We start from the raw sequence: 18,707 nt of genomic DNA, 5'->3' as shown, positions 1-18,707 counted from the left end.
GAAAGGGTAAATATTGCTGCTGAAACTTCTGTTTCACATGAGTGTGGCTACTAGGTTGTGATGTAAAAGGTACTGGACCAAAAGAGTTTGCAAAGCCACTGGTCTAAAGCAGGGTGTCTCAAACTTCAGCGTGTGCAAGAGTAAGTGTGCAATGATGACCGGAAGAGCGAAAAGCACATTTTTACTGCACACCTGCTGGCAATAAGGCATGCTGAGGGACCCAGGCTCATGCTCATGGCATTGGGTGTGGGAAGCACAAAATAAAGAAGCAGCAGAGAGGGGACAAGCCTGAGAGGGAGGGGGAATCCGGGTTCATTTGAATCCTGGCTCTACCACGGACCTGGAGCTGGCCATGTAGCATCTCTCTGAGTCTCAGTTTCTTATCAGCAGAAGGGAACAGTCACACCTATGCTTCCAATGTCATAATCCAACAGAATGATGTGGTCTCTAGAAAAGCACTTTGGAAAGCACAGGGACTCTGCACACACAGGGGTTATTATTATTACATGGAACACTCAGAACTGAAGTTTGTGCTGTTGGCATAAAAGTTTGGGGGGATTTAGATTGGGTGGAGAGGGCCTTTAGGCAGATAGACAGGCCCAAGCCAAGCAGGATTCTGGGTGATGGACTTCAGGACCAGGTGGGTGTAGCTGAGGCGTGAGTTGGTAAAAGTGTGCTGGGGCCAGATTTGGAGGGTTGTCAGAGACCGCCAATGACTTAGGTCTTGTTGGAGCAGACAATAGGGAGCCATTGCAGGCTCTTGAGCTGGTGGAGACACCTGAAGGAAGTGGAGAGGTAGGAAAAAGTGACTTACAGCCTTCTGAGGCTGTTTTAATTGGTATTGATAGGTCTTTTCCACGTCTAGTCAAACATTACTGCCTCCGAAAGCTGTTCCTGACCTTCTCTAGAGAAATGTCCTCCTCTGGGCTCTCACGGTTATCTCTGGCTGGACTGCATCTCTGGCAACAGTTGTACCAGCTCAAGACTTCCTGGACACATCCCCAGTTCCCCCAGCCCACTCAGGTCTCTCCATCCTTGGGGATCTTAGGTCGTGACCCCACTTGTGGGGCTCTGTTCATGGAAGGCAGTGGTTCTCAGATCAGGCTGCTCATTAGAATCACCTAGAATTTGTTTTTTAAAATGTCTCCACACCTAGGTTGCATCCCAGATCCATAGACTTGTCACTTCTGGGGTGGGACTCGGGCACTGGGATTGTTTTTAAACATCCCAGATAATTCCAATGTGCAGCCACTTCTGAGATCCGCAGACCACCTCTGACAATCAGGAATCCTGCCCTGGGGTCACCCCTTCCACATATGCACACTAACCCCTGCATCGGAGTGCAGGAAGAAGGCATTAGGATTTCAGTTTTATATCTATCTGACATCCTATCCTTGTTTCGGGTCCATGCGTTACAACTGACTTACTGTAGCGGAGCAGGGGTCATGACAGCAGGGATCCACAGCCCCGAGTGCTCACCGAGCCAGGCTGTACACAAAGTGCTCAGTGCTCTACAAAAACCTGGTGACGAACGTGCCGGTATTATCCTCGTGTTACAGACGAAGGAACTCATACCAGAGAAGTTGAATGACAGGCTCATCATACCACTAGAAAGCAGCTGTGCCAAGATTCAAGCCAGGTTGGCTCTAGCAGCCATCTTTTATCCACAAGCCCATAAATAATACACAAATGGGATACGGGTATCAGGGGGACAAGCTCAACATTTTTTACTGGTAAGGTTTCATAATCGAAGAATTAAACCAGGATAGCAGATGATGAGTCCTTAAGGCAAGGCCTACATCTCACCCTTCGTTCTGTTTCCCTCACCAGGGGCCAGTGGGCATCTGGGTCCTACTATATACTCAACAAATATCTGCCTGCTCCCAGAAACATCTACTGACTGATAATCATGGCCAATGTTTATCAACACTGGCCATGTGCCGGCAACGTTCAGTCTTAATCTTTGCAACAGTCCTGTGAAGTATGATTATCCCCATTTTGCAAATGAGGAGACTGAGCAGCCCAGTAACTTGCCAGAGTCTGAAACCCAAATTGTGGGACTATAGAGCTCATTCTGTCTCCCTGGTGAATGGGCTCACAGGGAACAGCTTAGGAAAGTCAGCAGGAAGGTGGGGATAAGAAAACATCAGGAAAGAGGCAGAGGTTGATTGTTCACTCCCTTGGCAGCTAGCACTCTTCCCAATTATCCTGCCTGAACTTCTGGCTCTAGCTCAAAGACTGCCTCCTCCAGGAAGCCTTCCTTCCTTCCTTCAAGCTACAGTTATTTGCATCTGCCTTGTGGTTCATGCCTTTCTTTCCCGCTGGAGTTGGATCTCCCTGAAGGTAGGGTTGGGTCCTACTCAAGAGCCATCCCCCCATTGGGCTCAGCAAACTCTCACGGTGGGTTAGGCCAATGTCATCTTTCCACCCAGGGCAGAGGGTCTCCCACCTTCTGGGTTTTTCCTCCATGGGCTCCACCTCCCTTTCTTCCTCCTGTTCTTCTCCCTCCTCCTTCCTGTCCTCCTTTCTTTCTCTCCTCCCCATCCTCTTTTCTCCCTCCCTCTTCCCTACTCGGTGGCGCCCCCTTCCTCCCTCCTCCCCGCCTTGCGCCCTCCCCGGGCACGGCAGCTGCAATTCCCCCCGAGGCCTGCAGAGGGGGCCGCGCCGCTGCGGCGCGCGCTTCCTGTGAGGTCAGGTGGGAGGAAGCGGCCTCAGAGCCGCCGGGAGTGGACGCCGCGGAGGCCTGGAGCTGCGCCGGCAGGTCGGTGTCCGGGCCCCGGGCGAGGGCAAGCGGACGCGCATCCCTCCCCTCCCCGGGGCCGGGCTCTGCAGCTGGGCGGTGCCCCCTCTCCGCAGCCCGCAGCCAGCCCCCCCACCCCCGCCCCTGCCCTGCAGCACGCCCCCCGCGACCGCCCCTCCCGCCCCCCCCTCCCCGAGTCAGGTGCTCCCAGCCGGCCGCGGCCTCAGCCCACCCAGCGGGCTCGGGGGGACAAAGCCCCGAGGGACGGCGGAGCTCCGTGACCCGCTTGGCCTTTTGCAGGAACCAGCGGGCTTCAGAGGGGGGACCCGCCTGTCCCAGGCTCTAGGCCAAGGGCAACAGACCACGGGCTCTTAACCCCTTTTGGCATTTGTGTTACAAGTGCTTTTCAGAATTTAGGTGAAAACTGTGGCTCGTCTCCTGAGAAAAAATGGCTTTTACACAGGCTCGGGGAGAGCCCTGGAAGGACCCCACCCCCACCTCCAGCCCACGGACACCCTTGGGGTCTGCGGACTGGGGCCCTCCCAGAGCCCCAGCAGCACCCCCCATCCCCTACTTTGGGCAGGCTGGCCCCGCCCCCGATAGCAAAGGAGGGACGTGTTATCTGAGAGGTGAGGGGCGGGTGAGGGGCGTGCCTTCTGCTGGCCGACCTGTGGCCCTGAGCGCGGGCAGGGGACCTAAAGTAGGTCTGAAGTGGGCCCAGATCCTCTCTGGGGAGAAGGCCCAGGTCCTTGGCATTTACTCCTAATGGGCCCTTTTTTAACGGATGGGAAACGGAGACACCGGGTATCTTGGTGTCCTGGACTCCCTGTTTAGAGCCCAGAGAAGGGCCTAGCGCCAGAGTTCCTGGCTTCACGTTCTGTCTCGGTTGCCTGTAGATGAGGGGTCCCGCGCAAGCCAGTTAGATACCTCTCTGGGTCTCTAACTGTACCTAGCTCCCCAGAGTGTTGGGAGGTGTGAGATGGGCCTGGGCTGTAGCAAGGGCTCTCATCCCTGTGCTTGCTGGCGGTGCTGGGTCACAGAACTTCCATCGCCAAGGATCCTTTTGGTAGTTTTCCCAGTGGACTCAATGTCTGGAAGATTTTCATCTGTCAAATTATGCATTTATTTCTCTCCTTGTAATTCATCAGTTGCAGGGTCTGCTCAGTCAGGGTAACCAGAGTGGTTCCCACTGAGGGCAAGCATCTCCTTATCTCTGAGAAATTGTTTCTTTCAGGTTTTTGAGGTCTGGGGAAAGGCGCAGCCCAGCAGGGACCCATCGCTCCTGGGAGGATGGTGCGGATCTTGGCCAATGGGGAAATTGTGCAGGATGATGACCCCCGCGTGAGGAACACTCTCCCATCACGCAGCAGCACCCCTCGACAGGTAGGCGCCCAGCGCCCTTGGCAGGGGAGCGGCTGGCCTCCCACCCTCCGCGTCAGTGACTCCTGAGCAACCAGAAGCTCTCTTGCTGGTCATTAGGCTTCTCTGGCCAGAGCCGTCTTTGCAGAGAGCCGGGCTAAGGAGCCTGAGGGTCCAGACTTGGGGAAGATCGCAGACTTCCTGCAATCCGCAGTAGCAGCCGCCCGCCTCCGCAGTTCTCGCTCTGCCGGGCAGCCTTCTAGACCTGGGATCCAAGAGCGCTCTCCCTTGCCCTGGCTAAGCCCGCTGGAGCCAGCCTCTTTCTTTGAAGAGTGTGCTGGCTGAGAGAACACTGGAGAAAGTGGAGAAGAAGAGCCCACGGCCACCCAGTGATGGTGTTAGAGGGAGGAGCGAGGAGTATTGGAAATGGCTGCTCCCAAGCTCTGCCCTAGGGTCCAGCCCTCCTTGCCCCCTTCCTCTCTTCTCTGACCTGGGCACCTTCTCCCTGGCAGGACGTGGGGAGTACAGCCTGGCACCTTCTGTACTCCGAGAGCTTGTGACTCAATGGCGGGGATCCCTGCAGGGGGGCATCCGGGGATTGCTGAGGAAGGGAGGTGTGGCCCTCCGGGGGCTGGAAGGGAGGGCGGGGGCCAGCCCAGCCCAGAAGATTCCCCTGTTGCCTGATACCTCAACTCCACGGACGCTTTCTCTAGATTCATTTCTCTCTCTCTGTCTTCACCTTCTAGAGCTTTCTCAACAGGGGCCATGGTGCCCCCCTGGGGGGTACCGGCCCTCGCCAGCAGCAGGCGGGGGCTAGGCTGGGTGCTGCTCCGTCCCCCTTCAGTGATCTCAACCGGCAGCTGGTGAACATGGGCTTCCCCCAGTGGCATCTCGGCAACCACGCTGTGGAGCCGGTGACGTCCATCCTGCTTCTGTTCCTGCTCATGATGCTTGGCGTGCGTGGGCTCCTGCTCGTGGGCCTCGTCTACCTGGTGTCCCACCTGAGTCAGCGGTGACCCTGGGAGCAAGCGGGGCGGGCACGTGGGAGAGGGAGTTCTGGGGCCGTGGGGTGAGAACAGGCACACGGGGAGGGTCTGCTTGTGCCCTGCAGGCACGCGCATAGAAGGTGTTCCCCGGGGTGCGTGAAGCCTGAGGCAGAGGAGGCCTCCAGTCCTGCGTTCCCGAGTGCTGGGTGCATACCCACCTTCCCTTGAGATGTTTCTAGGTAGTATTGGGCCTGCTTTAAGCCCAGAGTCAGCAAGAAAGGGATTCCCTTTCCAATTCTTTTCCAATCCTTTTATGCCAAGAAGAAAGTCTCAGCTTGGTGCCAATATGTTCTCAAGCCTCTGGAACTCGTGCATGACTTCGCCTGTTACTCGGGAGAAGGCCTTGGGCTTAAGGCTGTTGGGAAAAGTTTCCAGACTTTTATAGCTGTTTAGTTTTAATGGTCTATTTTTAATTGGCTACCTTGTATTTATGACAAGTCGTACTGGCATACGTGGTGGCATTTTCAATAAATAAATTTAACTGAAAATGAATCCGTGTGAAGACATTCATAAGCAATTGTATGGCTGTGTGGACATCTGGAAGACACGAGGAAGGTGGTTGAGAGTGATTGGGACTGGGAACAGGGTGGAGGTGGCATCTGACGGGGTTGGGGGTTTGGGAGCCTGGAGGGGGTCCGGGTAAAGCCTGGATGTGGGCCGCTTGTCTGATGCTTGGATGACTTCTGGCTGACTCTGAGATGTCAGCCTGGTGGGGGGTGGGGTCCTCTGGCCAGAATGGCCAATGAGGCTATGGGGTCGGCACAGCCGGGGTGCAGGGCTCCCTCGCCCAGGGGCTCTGACTAGAGGCTGCTCCGCCTCCCTGCTGGGCCGCATCCTCCTTAAAAGCCAGGAGGTCTTGGCACTGACTACTCCATGCGTGTGGGGTGAGGCTGCCCTGCTTCTCAGAGTGGAGGCCTTGAGTCGTGGCTGGGAAGCCCTGGGTCTGTGTGGAGTCCCTGCTGGGGGATGACTGAGGGCTCCGGGCCCACAGCGGTCAGAGGGAGGCTGGCTGAGCCTGAGGCTTCCCTTGTCAGGGGGCGAGGTGTTGCACCCTCCTCTTAGGATTCTTCTGGGGTTGGGGGAGGAAGGCATGTTTGGGTGGTGCTTCTTGAAGGCCAGGGCTCTGGAGCCTACCATCATGGGCGTATGTGCGGAGGATGGGGGCGAGTTTGAGATTGAGATCCATTCTGTCCCTGCCTCCCCTGCCCCCCCATCTACCTCCGTGCTCCTCCTGTGCTCCTCCTGTGCTCCTCCCGTGCTCCCCGCTGCCCTTGAGGGGGCTGGCGGCCTTTATCGCAGACATTCCTGAGGGAGCTTTGCGGTGTTGGAACAGGACTCCTTTCTCCGTGTTTTCTGTGTCTTGATTTTTCAGCAGCTGTTGGAACATGGCTTCCCTTCATGATGGGCATATGGAGGGGAGGGTGCTGGGCCCTTGCGGGCGGTGCAGAGAGGGGAAGGAGGGAAAGGAGCGGCTTCCGAGGGGCCTGGGCGAAGGGAGGTGGTGCCCAGGTCTGGCTGGGGTCCCTGCTGTCCCCGTGCTGCTCCTCCTGCCCCGCATATCTGCCACACACTCGCCCAACCCCCACGTTCCTGTGGCTCCGGCCTGACAGTGGAGAAGGAAGGACCCTGCACCGCACTCCCCCTTCCCTCAAACTGCCCCCACCCACCCCTGCATGGCCCTCTGGGGCCAGGCTTTCCCTTTCTTCTTTCCTTGCAAAGCTGTGGGATTCTGAGAAATGAATCTTGAATGAACCCCCGATATATAAAGTTCCTTTAAGGGGTATGAATCCGGGGCCACAAATTCAGGGCTGAGAACTGTCTTTTTTCTAGAATTTTGTTTTTGTTCCCAAAGCCCGAGCCTTCTGAGGAGAATTGAGGGTTCTTCAGAGAAGGCAGGGGAGACCAGGCTTTTCCTCTCGGGCCCTGACTAGAAGGAGACTGCGCGGGGCAGGCCTGGGAGGTGAAAGCTGCAGCTACCCCCCCTCCCCGGACAGACGCCCCTCCAGAGACTTGTTAGCCAGCCTGAGGGAAGGGGTTGGGGGCTGGAAGTGGGTTGTTAGGGAAAGAAGTGCTGTTTCTTGTCCAACACACTCGGTACAGACCCAGCGGAGCTGCTCTGGTTCAGTTGGGAGCCCGCCTCCTGAGCCTTCTTTCTTCCCTGTGCCCCTGGGCTCTGGGCAGAGTTTGCCAGCTGTGGCTCTGCTTCCCTTCTTCAAGTCCTGGGTCTGAAGCCCGCGCCCAGCTCGGCCCCCAGGCAGGGGCAGTGTGGAGAGGGAAGCTGTCCCCCCGGGTTGTGCGGCCTGTGTAGCAGGACGTGTCCGGGGGCCGTTTCCCTGCCTTTCGTCTGACTGGCCTTCAGTGAGGCTTTCACCTGCGGGACCGAGAGATCATGAGAAATCACGAGAGATCACGGGAGGTCACATGTGAGCAAGATCTGAGCAGGGAGAGGCTTGTGGCTCCCCGTGGCCGGATGCAGAGCCCAAAGAGCCTTGGATGGTGGGCATCCTGGTCCTCGTCCTCCTGTCTGAGGAGGGTGGGTCCTTCTTTCTCTGCTCACCACCCCCTCCCTGCCCTGCCTGCTGTGTGACAGGACCCCCCAGACTGGGCTGCTTTGAGGGCAGATTTCAGGGAAGGTTTCTGTTAATCTCCAGGGATAATCCTCGAAGCGCTGTGTCTCCGCGTCAGGTTGGATTTTCGGCCTGACTGCCTTGGGAGAGCTGCCTCCCACAGCATGTGAGCCATGGCTTGGCTCTCACCAGGCCTTTGCTGCCTCTGTGGGGCTGGAAAGGGGAGTTCCCCCTCCCTCTGTGGAGTTATGTTGACTCCGAGATTCCGGCTACTTGGTGAGCAGGGCTGCCTGGGTCTGACTGCCTGTTCCCTCTCCTTCTCCCCAGCTACCCAGTCTCCTGAGCCCTCCTTCCATAAGTTCCAGGGCCTTTGCTCTCCAAACCCTACCTCACCCAACCACCTAGCTAGCCTGCAGGTGGAGGCCGCGTTTTCATCTTTCCATAAGAGATACCAAGCCTGACACTGGGCAAAATGGCAGCCCCAGTTTCACCAGCTTCCCCGGGGAGCCCTCCATTGCCTCTGGTCTCTCTCGGACTGGGACCAGTACCGGTCCCTTTGCAGAGGTCCCTGACGAGGGACTCTGGCTCTGTGAGTTGAGGAAGAAGCCTTGGTGTGGTGGTCAGAGCCTCTGCCTTCAGATGCCTGACCTTGCGGGCAGGGAAGCCTACACCACCCTGGCCAGCTGGGCCCCAGACGAAGCCCGTCTGGGTGCGGGCCCGGCTCTGCTTGGTGGGTTTGTGACCTTAGACCATTCACTTAACCTCTCGAGAGCCTTGTTCCTCGACTCAAGAAGGGACGGTGATCTGGGTCCATCCCGCCTCTCGGAGCCTCGGGCTCAAACTTGTGTGGTGGCCGAGAGACGGGGGCGTGGAAAGGAGGGGCTGCAGCAGCCCCCACGCCTCTGCCACAGAGGCCGCGCCTCGGACCCCAGCGCCTGTGCCGTGGGCTTTGGCCCAGAGTGGCCACGATAGCCCGGGCCCCCCAGCTGGCCTAGAGCTGGGCTCTGCAGGTAGTGTTGCCCCTCCCCAGCTGTGAGAGAAGGCAGCTGATCCGAGCGCCTCCCGTGAGGACAGGAGGGACCTGCTGAGCGTGCTGTGCCTGACCCCGTGCTGGGCACTCGGCGTCATGGTGGCCACCAGAACTCTGTGACTTAGGTACTATCTGTCATCTCTAGTCCCCTGCGGGGCACCCTGGGGGGCCTTCCTAAGTTGCCTGGGGCCCTGAGTGAGCCAGGGGGTGGAGCGAGGATCAAACGGAGGCCAGAGCCCACATTCTGGACCATTCCTCCACTGCCCCTTTGTTCGTCAGAATCACCTACGGCCTTGTTGCAGGCGCAGCTCCCCAGGCCTCCCCACAGGCCCCACCAGTTTTGCTGAGGGACGTGACCCAGAGCCTGCCTCTTACAAAGCAGGCGGTTTTGACACAAGAGTTGGGGGAGCAGAGGGGTCATTGAGCCCTGGAGGGGAGCTACCTCAGCTCACTCACAGAGGAAGGGGGCGAGGCAGATGCAGGCCTCGCTATGTGCTGGGACCCACTGTGACCATCAGATCAGCTCTGCAAGGGCAGAGGGCACAGCGTGGGTGTGAGGACGCTGGCCACAGCTGCCTGGCTGGGTGGCCTCCGTAGGGCTCCAGCTCTGGGCTGCAGTCTTGGAATAGGGTGTAGCCCTCTTCCCTGCAGTCCTGAATACATGACATTTTCACTGCCAGCTGACAAGGGGAGAAATCCAATGACCTCGCACAGGGTCCATGAGGGGCTGTGCAGGGGTGGTGAGGGTGGGGGAAGGGCGGCAGAGGGTTTTGGGGCCCAAACTAGATGGAGTGAGAAGCCTCCAGCCCGTCCAGCAGGGCACAGCAGTGGCAGAAGCAAAGCTTAGCCTTCCTTGTGCCTCTGCCCAGGGCTCAAAAGAACAGTGAGAGAAAGTTCAAGAAGCAGAGTGAGTGAGTACTTGAAGTAGAATGGCAGTGTGTGTGTGTGTGTGTGTGTGTGTGTGTGTGTGTGTGTGTGTGTGAGAGAGACCCTCTGGCTTGGGGGTGGGGAGACAGCTGAAACCCTTTGGCTTTTGGGACCCAGAGTTCGGGAAGAGGAAGATGAAACTGTCCAAAATGAAGCCTGAGGCCTTGGGGAGACTTGCTCACGTGCCGGGGCCGGCCGGGCTCCAGGCTGGAGGCAGGAGGGCTGGTCTGCATTCACTGGGCCACCAGCTTTTAAAAATTAAATTAAATTAAATTAAATTAAATTAAATTAAATTAAATTATTTGACAGAGAGAGAGAGAGAGAGTGTGAACACAAGCAGGGGGAGCAGCAGGAAGAGGGAGAGGGAGAAGCAGACTCCAGAACAGGGAGCCCGATGTGGGGCTCAACCCCAGGACCCTGGGATCATGACCTGAGCTGAAGGCAGACACTTAACCAACGGAGCCACCCAGACACCCCTGGGCCACCAGCTTTGGTCCCTCCGGGGTGGGGGGCCCTGTGGGAGGCCGAATGCTTGCGTTCACATTCCCAGCTCCTCCTCCAGTTATCCAGTGACCTTGGACGCAATCCACGCTCTCTCTGCCCCACTGTCGCCTCCGCACCTCGCAGCTGCAGGACGAATAAGGATTAATTCATGGGAAGCATTGCGGTTTCTGGCACAGGGTCAGCACGAAACAATTGCGTTAGGGCTTACTTCATAGTTCTGTATGAAGCAACTCACATTTTATGTGCATCTACTTTGGAAACGAAGCCTCTTATTACTTGTGTACGTGGAGAGCTGGCATTTCTTGCCAGTCATAGTAGAAATATTACTTTAACAAGTAAATTCAGTGTCGAGAAAATAACATTCCATTTTAGCTAGCCACCACTTTGGGCCAAGCCCCTAAGCCTGACGCCAGCTTTCTTTGTGAAAAAAGCAGTTTACCAGGATTCAGAGAGGCGTTAAAGACCACTAGCATCTCACTGAGACATTCTCCTTGCCGGAGACAGAGACTGAACAGAAACGAAGGGTTTTCTGGCTGTGTGACTGCGGGCTGTGTTTGCGAGTTGCTTGCAGTCGTCTCGCACACTTACCCAAGTCACTTCACACGTCGTCAGGGAAACGCATCCTACGACGGTGGGACACACGGTATGATCATGAGCAGGCTGTTTTTAAAGTTTAGTCTTGGAAACGTCACACACTTGCATGATTGAAAGATCAAGCAATGTTCAAATGTATACAGAGGAAAGTCTCAACTCCCTCTTCTGTCCCCATCCATCCGTCTGTCCTTCCATCCATCCCTCCATCCAACCATCCATCCTTCCATCCCCTCTACTCCATAACTATTGTTCTTAGTGTCCTTTCGATCCTTCCGGAATTTATTGACACAAGTGTAAGTAACACAAATATGCAAATTTTGTCTTTTTTTAAAAATGGAAATAATGGGAAAATAGACCCATTCCTGCCCTCACTTTTTTACTTAACGGCACATCCTGCAGTGAACACATTTCATACGAGTGCATAGAGCGCGTCTTCATTCCACAGTGTTTTGGTATTTGGGTGAGCTGGTGACCCTCTTTGGCCTCCATGGAGCGATCTGTACCAAAACGGGTTGGCATAATTGGCCCCCAAGGGCCTTGTGGTTTTGACCCCGACCCACGCCATGGGGCTGTTTCTCTGAAGTGTGGGAACCCTGAGAGAACGGTCTCCCTTCTCCAGGGCCTGAGGGGCAAAGCTCTTGGGTGATTTAACTTAGTCCTAGACCTTAGGTTATTTCAGCAAACATTCAGGGAGAGTCTCCTGTGTGCCAGGAGAAGTTGAGGCAGGAGTAGCCAGCCTCCGGAGTCACACTTGATTGATTTTCTTGGTTCCGTTTGCAGTCAGCTATGGTGCCTTTCCTGCCCTTGCCTGGCTTTGTGTGGCTCAGGGAGGTGTGGTGGTTGCTGCTGACGGGGCTTGGTATTGCCAGCGTCACCGTCTGGGCTCCCATCTTCTCTGGGCCCCCACACCCCCAAACCTGACCCATTTTTTATGAAGATCTAGATTAAGGAGATTGAGGAAAGTCATGAAGAGTGCCATAGCCTCAGGCTTTCTTTATCTCTGAACTGGGTAACAAAGTTGCATTCCCCTTGTACAGGAAGACCCTGGAAACGCCAGCATCCCCACGTTTTGGCCTAAAGGGCTGTGAATTTTGTCCCATGGCGCCATCTGGTGGAAAATTGGCACAGGAGCACGAGCTCTGTCCATACATCACCACACTCCAAATCACCCTCCCACCTCACCCAGCCCCGGTTTACCACTGCCTTCTTTTTCAGTGATCAGGAGAACTCGGGTTTCTGATGGAGCGAGCATGCAATTCCATTGGAATTCATTTATTATGGTCTCTTTCTGGGCTCAGCCCTATGCCAAGAGGCTCGTCTCATTTCATCCTTCCCCAAATAGAGAAAAATAGGTGTCATTCCCTTAGCACGTGGTGAACCTGAGGCTCAAGGAGGTAAACGCAACTCAGCTGGCCAGACAGGGTCAGGAGCGGGTGGAGGGAGACGGAAGCCCCAGGAAGAGGCTGGGTCATGAAGCAGAACCCCCCCCCCCCCTTTGAGCTAGCAGGGTCAGAGATGGAATGGGAAGTCTTTTGCTCTCTGTTGTTTCTCAATCCAGGCTTGCTGTCATCACATAGGGTGGCCCCAGCGGGAATGACCCACCCATTTTCTAAGGCTGGGCTCTCTCTAGGTTGGAGGCACTGGGTCTAGCCAGCTCGACCAGTGCCCTGCCCACCTGCACATTCATCTGTCTGCGCTCAGCCCAGTTTCCGTTGATTCATGTGATATTGTGAGCTGGCTGGCGTTCAGGACACAGTGTCCCTCGCCTGGTGCTTGTCTTTTTCAGAAGAAGCAAGGAGCAAGGGGAGTCAGATCTCCCGCATGCTAGTTGTGTGTCTTTGGGCAAGTTACTTACCACGCCTCAGTTTCTTCATCTGTGAAATGGGGATAAGGTGCCACCCAGCGTGGTTGTGAGGTCCAGATGGGAGGTGTGTATACAGTCCCTGGGTACAGAACGGTGTGCCAGGAATGAAAGTTTGGATCAGACCACTTCCTGCAGCGCTCGTTAGTGGAACTCAGCTGGCCTAAGGCAAGAATATTTAAAATATAATTTGCTTTTGAAATTCTGGGAGAACAAAATTGAAAAATTTTCCAATATGGCTACTAATCAGTATGATACAGTTAAGAAATTTCCCTTTGAAGCACTGGCCTGTGCTGGAGCCCTCAGTGGTCTAGGGAGGGCGTTTCTTTGCAATTTTGACCTCAGCTAATCCTGAGAAACTGCCTTTTGCTGATGGTGGAAGAGGGCGGGGGTGGGGGTAAGGAAAGAGGGTGGGAGGGAGGAAGAAGAAAAAATGAAAGAAGCTAGTTGTAAACACAGCCCAAGTTAGGGCCCCAGAGTTTGCTGGGACATCTGCCTGCATCCCTGCATTTCTCTTACATGAAACAGCAGCCCTCCTCTGGAGACCATCACAGGAGAATTCCCCTATTCCCCAGGCCCCGTAACTGCCCTGCTCCAGGAGCTGGGGGGTCACCTCTAAGGCTGTGGTCCTGGTGTGTCCCTGTCCCTCCTCTGCTATACGTGGGATTGGGCCATCAGACCAGGCCCAGCCCTGGGGTATGGAGAGTGCAGTGACATCTGTATACACAGATGTCATGGAAGTGACGTACGATGGCCTCCCAGCTCAGGAAGGGCGTGCAGCAGGGCCCTTACAGTCCTGGCTGCCTCCTTCCCTACCTTCATTCCCAGGGGAATTCAGCTCTTGCCCTTTGCTCTCAAGCCCTTGGGGAAACAGGGCTCTACCTCCCAGTGCCTCAGTTCTGTGGGGTTGGAGACTCATATGCCCTCAGGAGAGAGCCCTGTGGAGCAGCTGGGTACTAGGCAACAGGGAGGGGTGGGGCTTGTGGAGAACCCGGCAGAGCAAACTCTCGCAAAGGCCTTTACACTGCTACCCAGCACAGTGCAGGCTAAGGCTAATGCTGCTGCCTCGGCCAGTGACAGCCTCATCACGCGGCCTCCGGAGCCTGTGTCCCCTCCTCCAGTCATTCTGTGGCCTCAGGCAAGTTAGCCCCATGACAGTTTTCTCTCTATAAATGGGGATAATAATACCACCTCTTAGGGCTGATGTGCAGACAAAAGTGACATGACGTATTTCTTAAATAGTGCATAAAGTATTCTTTTTTTTTTAAAGATTTTATTTATTTATTTGACAGAGAGATAGAGAGAGAGCACAAGCAGGGGGAGCAGCAGGCAGAGGGAGAGGGAGAAGCAGGCTCCCCACCGAGCAGGGAGCCCGACGTGGGGCTCGATCCCAGGACCCTGAGATCATGACCTGAGCTGAAGGCAGAAACGTAACCGACTGAGCCACCCAGGCGCCCCGCATAAAATATTCTTGATATAGCACCTGTATTTGCTTTCTGTGCTGTGGGACAAATTACCCCAAACTTGGCAGCTTACAACCACACACGTGTGTTAACGTGCAGTTTCTGGGGGTGCCTTAGCCGGGTCCTCTACAAGGCTGCAAACGTGATGTCAGCTGGGGCTGGGTTCGCATCTAGGGGCTCCACTGGTAACGGCTCCCTAGGCTAGTTGTTGGCAGAATTCACTTTCTTGCAGCTTTAGGACTCAGGGCAGAGTTTTCGTCAAAGCCAGCAATGGACAGAGACGGTCGAGTCAGTCCACGAGCAAGACTGAGTCTTATATAACGTAACATAATCGCAGGAGTGACATGCATCACCTTGGCCACACTTTGTTGGATAGAAGCAAGCCCCAGTTCGTGTCCACACTCAAGGGGAGGGGATCCCAGAAAAGCGTGAACACCAGGAGACTGGGATCATGGGCGTCCTTGAAAAAGTCCATCCACCATGGCACCCGAAAGGGTATCGGCCATTATTACTGGGCACCTACTCTGTCCTGGGGTGTGGAGCATTTCATACATATCATTCCAGCTCTTTTCAGTGTTTTATGGGTAAACCGAAACTTAGACTGAGAAACTTACCTGAACCCAGGCAGCTAGCTGAGTTCTCTGGAGCAGGCTCTACATCTAGTTGTCTCAGCTCTCCCCGTCTCGGGTCCTCCCTCGACATCACGCGCAAAGTCAGGGCCATCTTGAAGCCATCGCCAAGGACCTCTAAGATCTTAAGGCACTTTGTTCTGGAGGTCAGTTCTCTCCCTGGCTTCAAGTCCTTCAGCTCTTGTTCTGGTAGGTTCTGCCCCTGTGGCTGCGGAGTTTCTCTGTTCCATCCTTCTTTAGCTCTAACCCCCAGGCATCTCTGGACGTGGTTCATGCTTCTCGCCCCAGATTTATCTCCATCTTGACTTTTCTGCCCAGTGATTCTTCTGTCACATCCTTCCCGCTCCCACCAATGCTCCAAATGACTGCTGAGACGCCCTCCAGTGAGGAAAGCCCAGTGCTGGGCACTGCGCTCCCCTGCCCCCAAGGGTCTTACGGTCTAATGCAGAAGCAGCATGTTCATTACTAACTGTGGTCATTCAGAACTTTTTGACAACAAGAAGAGAAAAAACTAAAACACTACTTTTCTTAAAGAAAAGTTGTTTTCTCTCAAGGAGATGATAAAGAAGGCAGGAGTAGGCAACACCAAGGGGTTCAGCACATTGACAGAGTCATCAGAGATGCAGGCCCCTCTTATCCAGCTGCTCTGCCTCATGGTCCAAAATGGCTGCTAGGCTCCAGTCTTCACGCCCTCATTCCAGTCAGCAGGCAGGAGGAAGGGGCAAAGATTAATCTTCCCTAGCCATCCAGATCTGGTGAGCTCCCCTAGTCGCAGGCTCCCTGGGCACCTTGGCTTCCTGTTCAAAATGGAGAGCAATTCACTCTTGGTGTATTATTTGTTTGATGTCCATCCAGCACTTTCCTTTGCCTCTCACCAGGTGAGGAGCTCCACGAAGTCTGTCTTCTTTGTTGCTCTAGCTCTGCTGTCGGGCACGGTGCCTGGCCCGTAGTCGGGGCTCAATGAATAGTTATTGATGGAAGGAACACTTTGCACATGTTCTTGATATTATAATGAGTCAGAATTAGCCTGACCCAAATCCAGAGTCTTCTGAATTGAGTCTATGACGACGAGGGCTTCATATGCATTATCTCATTTAATCCTCCCCGGAACCCCGAGAGGTAGATAGTGCTGAGACCTCTCTTCAGCAAATGGGAAAACAGCACAAGGTCATGGGTCTACTAAGTGGGGAAAATTGTAATTTGAACTTGGCTGGCCTGACTCAAAGCTGCTATTCACTCACTTCTTGCCTTGCTGGGCCAGCATGGTGCCCACGATCCCCTCCAGACTCCACTCCTGCAGCCCTGGCTGGCTCTGTTGGTTGTGAGCAGTCCTAGATGCCATCACAGGTACTGGGGAAAAATGATCCATTCAGACCATGTCCCGAAGTGGCGTCTGCCTGCAGGAAACAGAGGAATCCTCTGTGTTCGGAGGTCATGGACACCAATGTCCATGGGAAGTCTGGTCCCTCAGTTCTTCTCTAGCACATTTCTAGGAGCCATTACGGCTCCAGGCTCTTTTTCAGACTGTGGAGGAGGGGTAGGTGGGGCTGTGGTGGCCTGGGGTGTGTTTTTTCAGGGAGTGCTGTGTGTGTTGGTGCTTAAGCTTCTGCCTCCCTCTTGGTGGGGCCCACCTGGTAAAAAGAAGGTGGCAGGGAAACTCTGGTGCCCTCCTGGACTACGCTGTCTTTGAACCATGTGGGCCTCCCAGAGCCCCCAGTCCAAGGAGCAGTACTGAGAGACTCTGGGGGAGGGTTCTAGTCCCTCCCCTCAGACCCAACAAAATACTCCAGGGAAGAACTAAATTCTAACTTGAGTCAAAGAATCAGAATTTCCAAGCCGTAAAGGGAACTGACTTGTCAAGGTCGCATGCTGAATGAGTTCTGTGACTTACTCGACTGAAGCGTTCATCTGGCCCACAGACCATCTGAGGGGGATTTAGAGGAGGGTCCCAGTTTGTCACTTGGCTTGAAGAGGTCCCTGGGACTCAGCGCTCCAGGACACACCTGCTGATTCTGGTCACTGCTGCCGGGCTTCCACTGGTCACCAGCAGGTGGCGATAGGCACCCAGTGGCCGCTGACTCCTAGAAGAAGGGAACCACAAACCCTAGTCTGGGAGTAATTAGGGCAGGAGGCCGGCTTTGGGGCCCAGCTTCCAATCACCTCCCCTCTGGAACCCTTGTGCTTGGACATTTTGGGGCAAGGGGAGCACTGGTAGCCCCAAACTGGGTTCCTCTGGTTCTAGACCCTTTGGGGGCTTGTTTTGGGGTGAGTGAACGGGCGTCCCGGGCTGTGCTCTATTTACTCATCTTAAATAATGATGGGATAAAAGCAGTGAGGACAGGTGAGTGCCTTGGCTCCAGCCGGCGTGAGACCCAGCCTGGGGCTCCAGCTCAGGCCTCTTCCTCCACTCAGTGGCGCATGCCCACATGCCCACGCTGAGCACGCAGCGACTTCCTTCTCCAGCAGGCAAAGTCCAGAAACTCACGATCCCACTGAGAGAGGCTGTCTGATTCCTGGAGCTGTCTTCTCCTCCTCCCTCCCTCCTCCTGTCTCCTGCGCCTCCTCTCTTCCTTCTTTCCTTCCTCTCTCCCTCATCCCAGTTCCCCTGAGGGACCCTGCAGGTCTAGCCCCAGCTCCCAGCACTCATCTGCAAAGGCAATCAGGGACCAACAGCAGTGGGTTTCTGTGATGTGGTTTCCATGGCAACAGTGCACCCCCCCCCCCCCCCCCCCCGTTCTCAGCCCTGGGCAGGTTGCCGTGGAGACTCTCACCTCATTGAAGAATGATTTGTGGGACTGGTTGTTGTTTTTTTTCTTAACTCCATCTCCTTCCTTCTTTCCAGAAATTCTGCCTTTCCCCACTCACAACAGACATGAAAGCCTTCTCCAGAGGCCTTCCCCACCCAAGGCCACTAAGACCTAGAAAGCATTTTGTTCACACAAGGGTTCCCCCTCTCACAGGACAAAGGAGGTGCCCCTGAAGGCCGGCTGAGGCCTCACAGAGGAACAGGCCAAAAGCTGACCCGGGTCTCCACCTTTTCTGCCCACCATGCCTGTCAGGCCCCTTGTCTTGCTGCGTGCAGCCTGTGGACATCAGCCCTGGACTGTTGCTATTTTCCCGGAGAGTCCTGGAGGCCGTGGAGAGCGGGAGAGAGACAGCGAGAGTGCGGTGGTGGGGAAAGGAGGGATGTGAGCAACGAGAAGAGAAGAGGTGGGTTGAGAGAGGGAGGAGTTTTGGGAAAAGGGGAAAAGTGAGGCAAGGAGATGGGGGTCCTACAGGGAGAGGAGGAGAGGGAGGACCACCTTGGGTCTGCAGCAGGGACATCTCCTTATAAATCACCCCGCAGCCCCAACCCCACACAGGCCTCTTTCTCTGCCAAGTGGAGAATGTGTTTGTCGACATAAAAACATATTAGGCACATTGTGCCCCTTTCTCCCCCAAGTTGAAAGCCATTACGATAATTAATTAAGGCAGGAGATTACTTAAAGAGTCGTTTTCCCCCATTCTCCCCAATTAGATCAGGGTGGTGGGTGGGGAACATGGGCCGAATTGCAGACAGAAGAAGGGGGCTGGGGGGGGCGAGAGGGGCATTCACAGACACAGCTGGAGACAAAGTACATTACTGGAGGGGGCGGAGGGGCCGGGGGCTGGGAGAGGTCCACGGGGAGGCCCCTGCGGGGAGCAGAGCTGCTGGGCTTCCAGGAACCTGGGATCAACTTTCCCTCCTGGGTGATGCAGCACGAGGGGCTCTGTCACCATGGGAACAGGCCTGGGGGCCGGAAGGAGTATGGTCCCCCTCCCTCCTGGATTGTCCTCTGTGAGTGTGCGGCCCAGGTGGGCACGGTCAGGAGGCCTTTCAGCCGCGTGGTGTGAGGGCTGGCGGCCAGCTCCAGTCCCCCAACCTAAAAGCAACTCACCACATGACCCACGTACTGGGGACCCAGCCTGAAAGTTCTGTTCGTCGTCAGCTGGGCCACGCTGCTGGGG

The 18,707-nt window shown here is 55.4% G+C and overlaps 1 protein-coding gene across 1 annotated transcript; it reads left to right on the top strand.

The window, feature by feature from the left end:
• The first annotated feature begins 2,650 nt into the window (after positions 1-2,650).
• FAM241B (family with sequence similarity 241 member B) lies at positions 2,651-5,627 on the top strand. Its single transcript, XM_045783377.2, has 3 exons — positions 2,651-2,761; positions 3,975-4,123; positions 4,846-5,627. Exons 2-3 carry the CDS (start codon positions 4,031-4,033, stop codon positions 5,113-5,115), a joined length of 363 nt encoding a protein of 120 aa, XP_045639333.1. The 5' UTR covers positions 2,651-2,761; positions 3,975-4,030; the 3' UTR covers positions 5,116-5,627.
• The last annotated feature ends 13,080 nt before the right edge of the window (positions 5,628-18,707 follow it).

Source organism: Ursus americanus, chromosome 6, assembly GCF_024610735.1.
Source record: "Ursus americanus isolate L20-20 chromosome 6, mUrsAme1.1.p, whole genome shotgun sequence".
Taxonomy (NCBI): domain Eukaryota; kingdom Metazoa; phylum Chordata; class Mammalia; order Carnivora; family Ursidae; genus Ursus; species Ursus americanus.
Note: the sequence above shows the minus strand (reverse complement) of the source record. Positions and strands in the feature narration are given on the sequence as shown.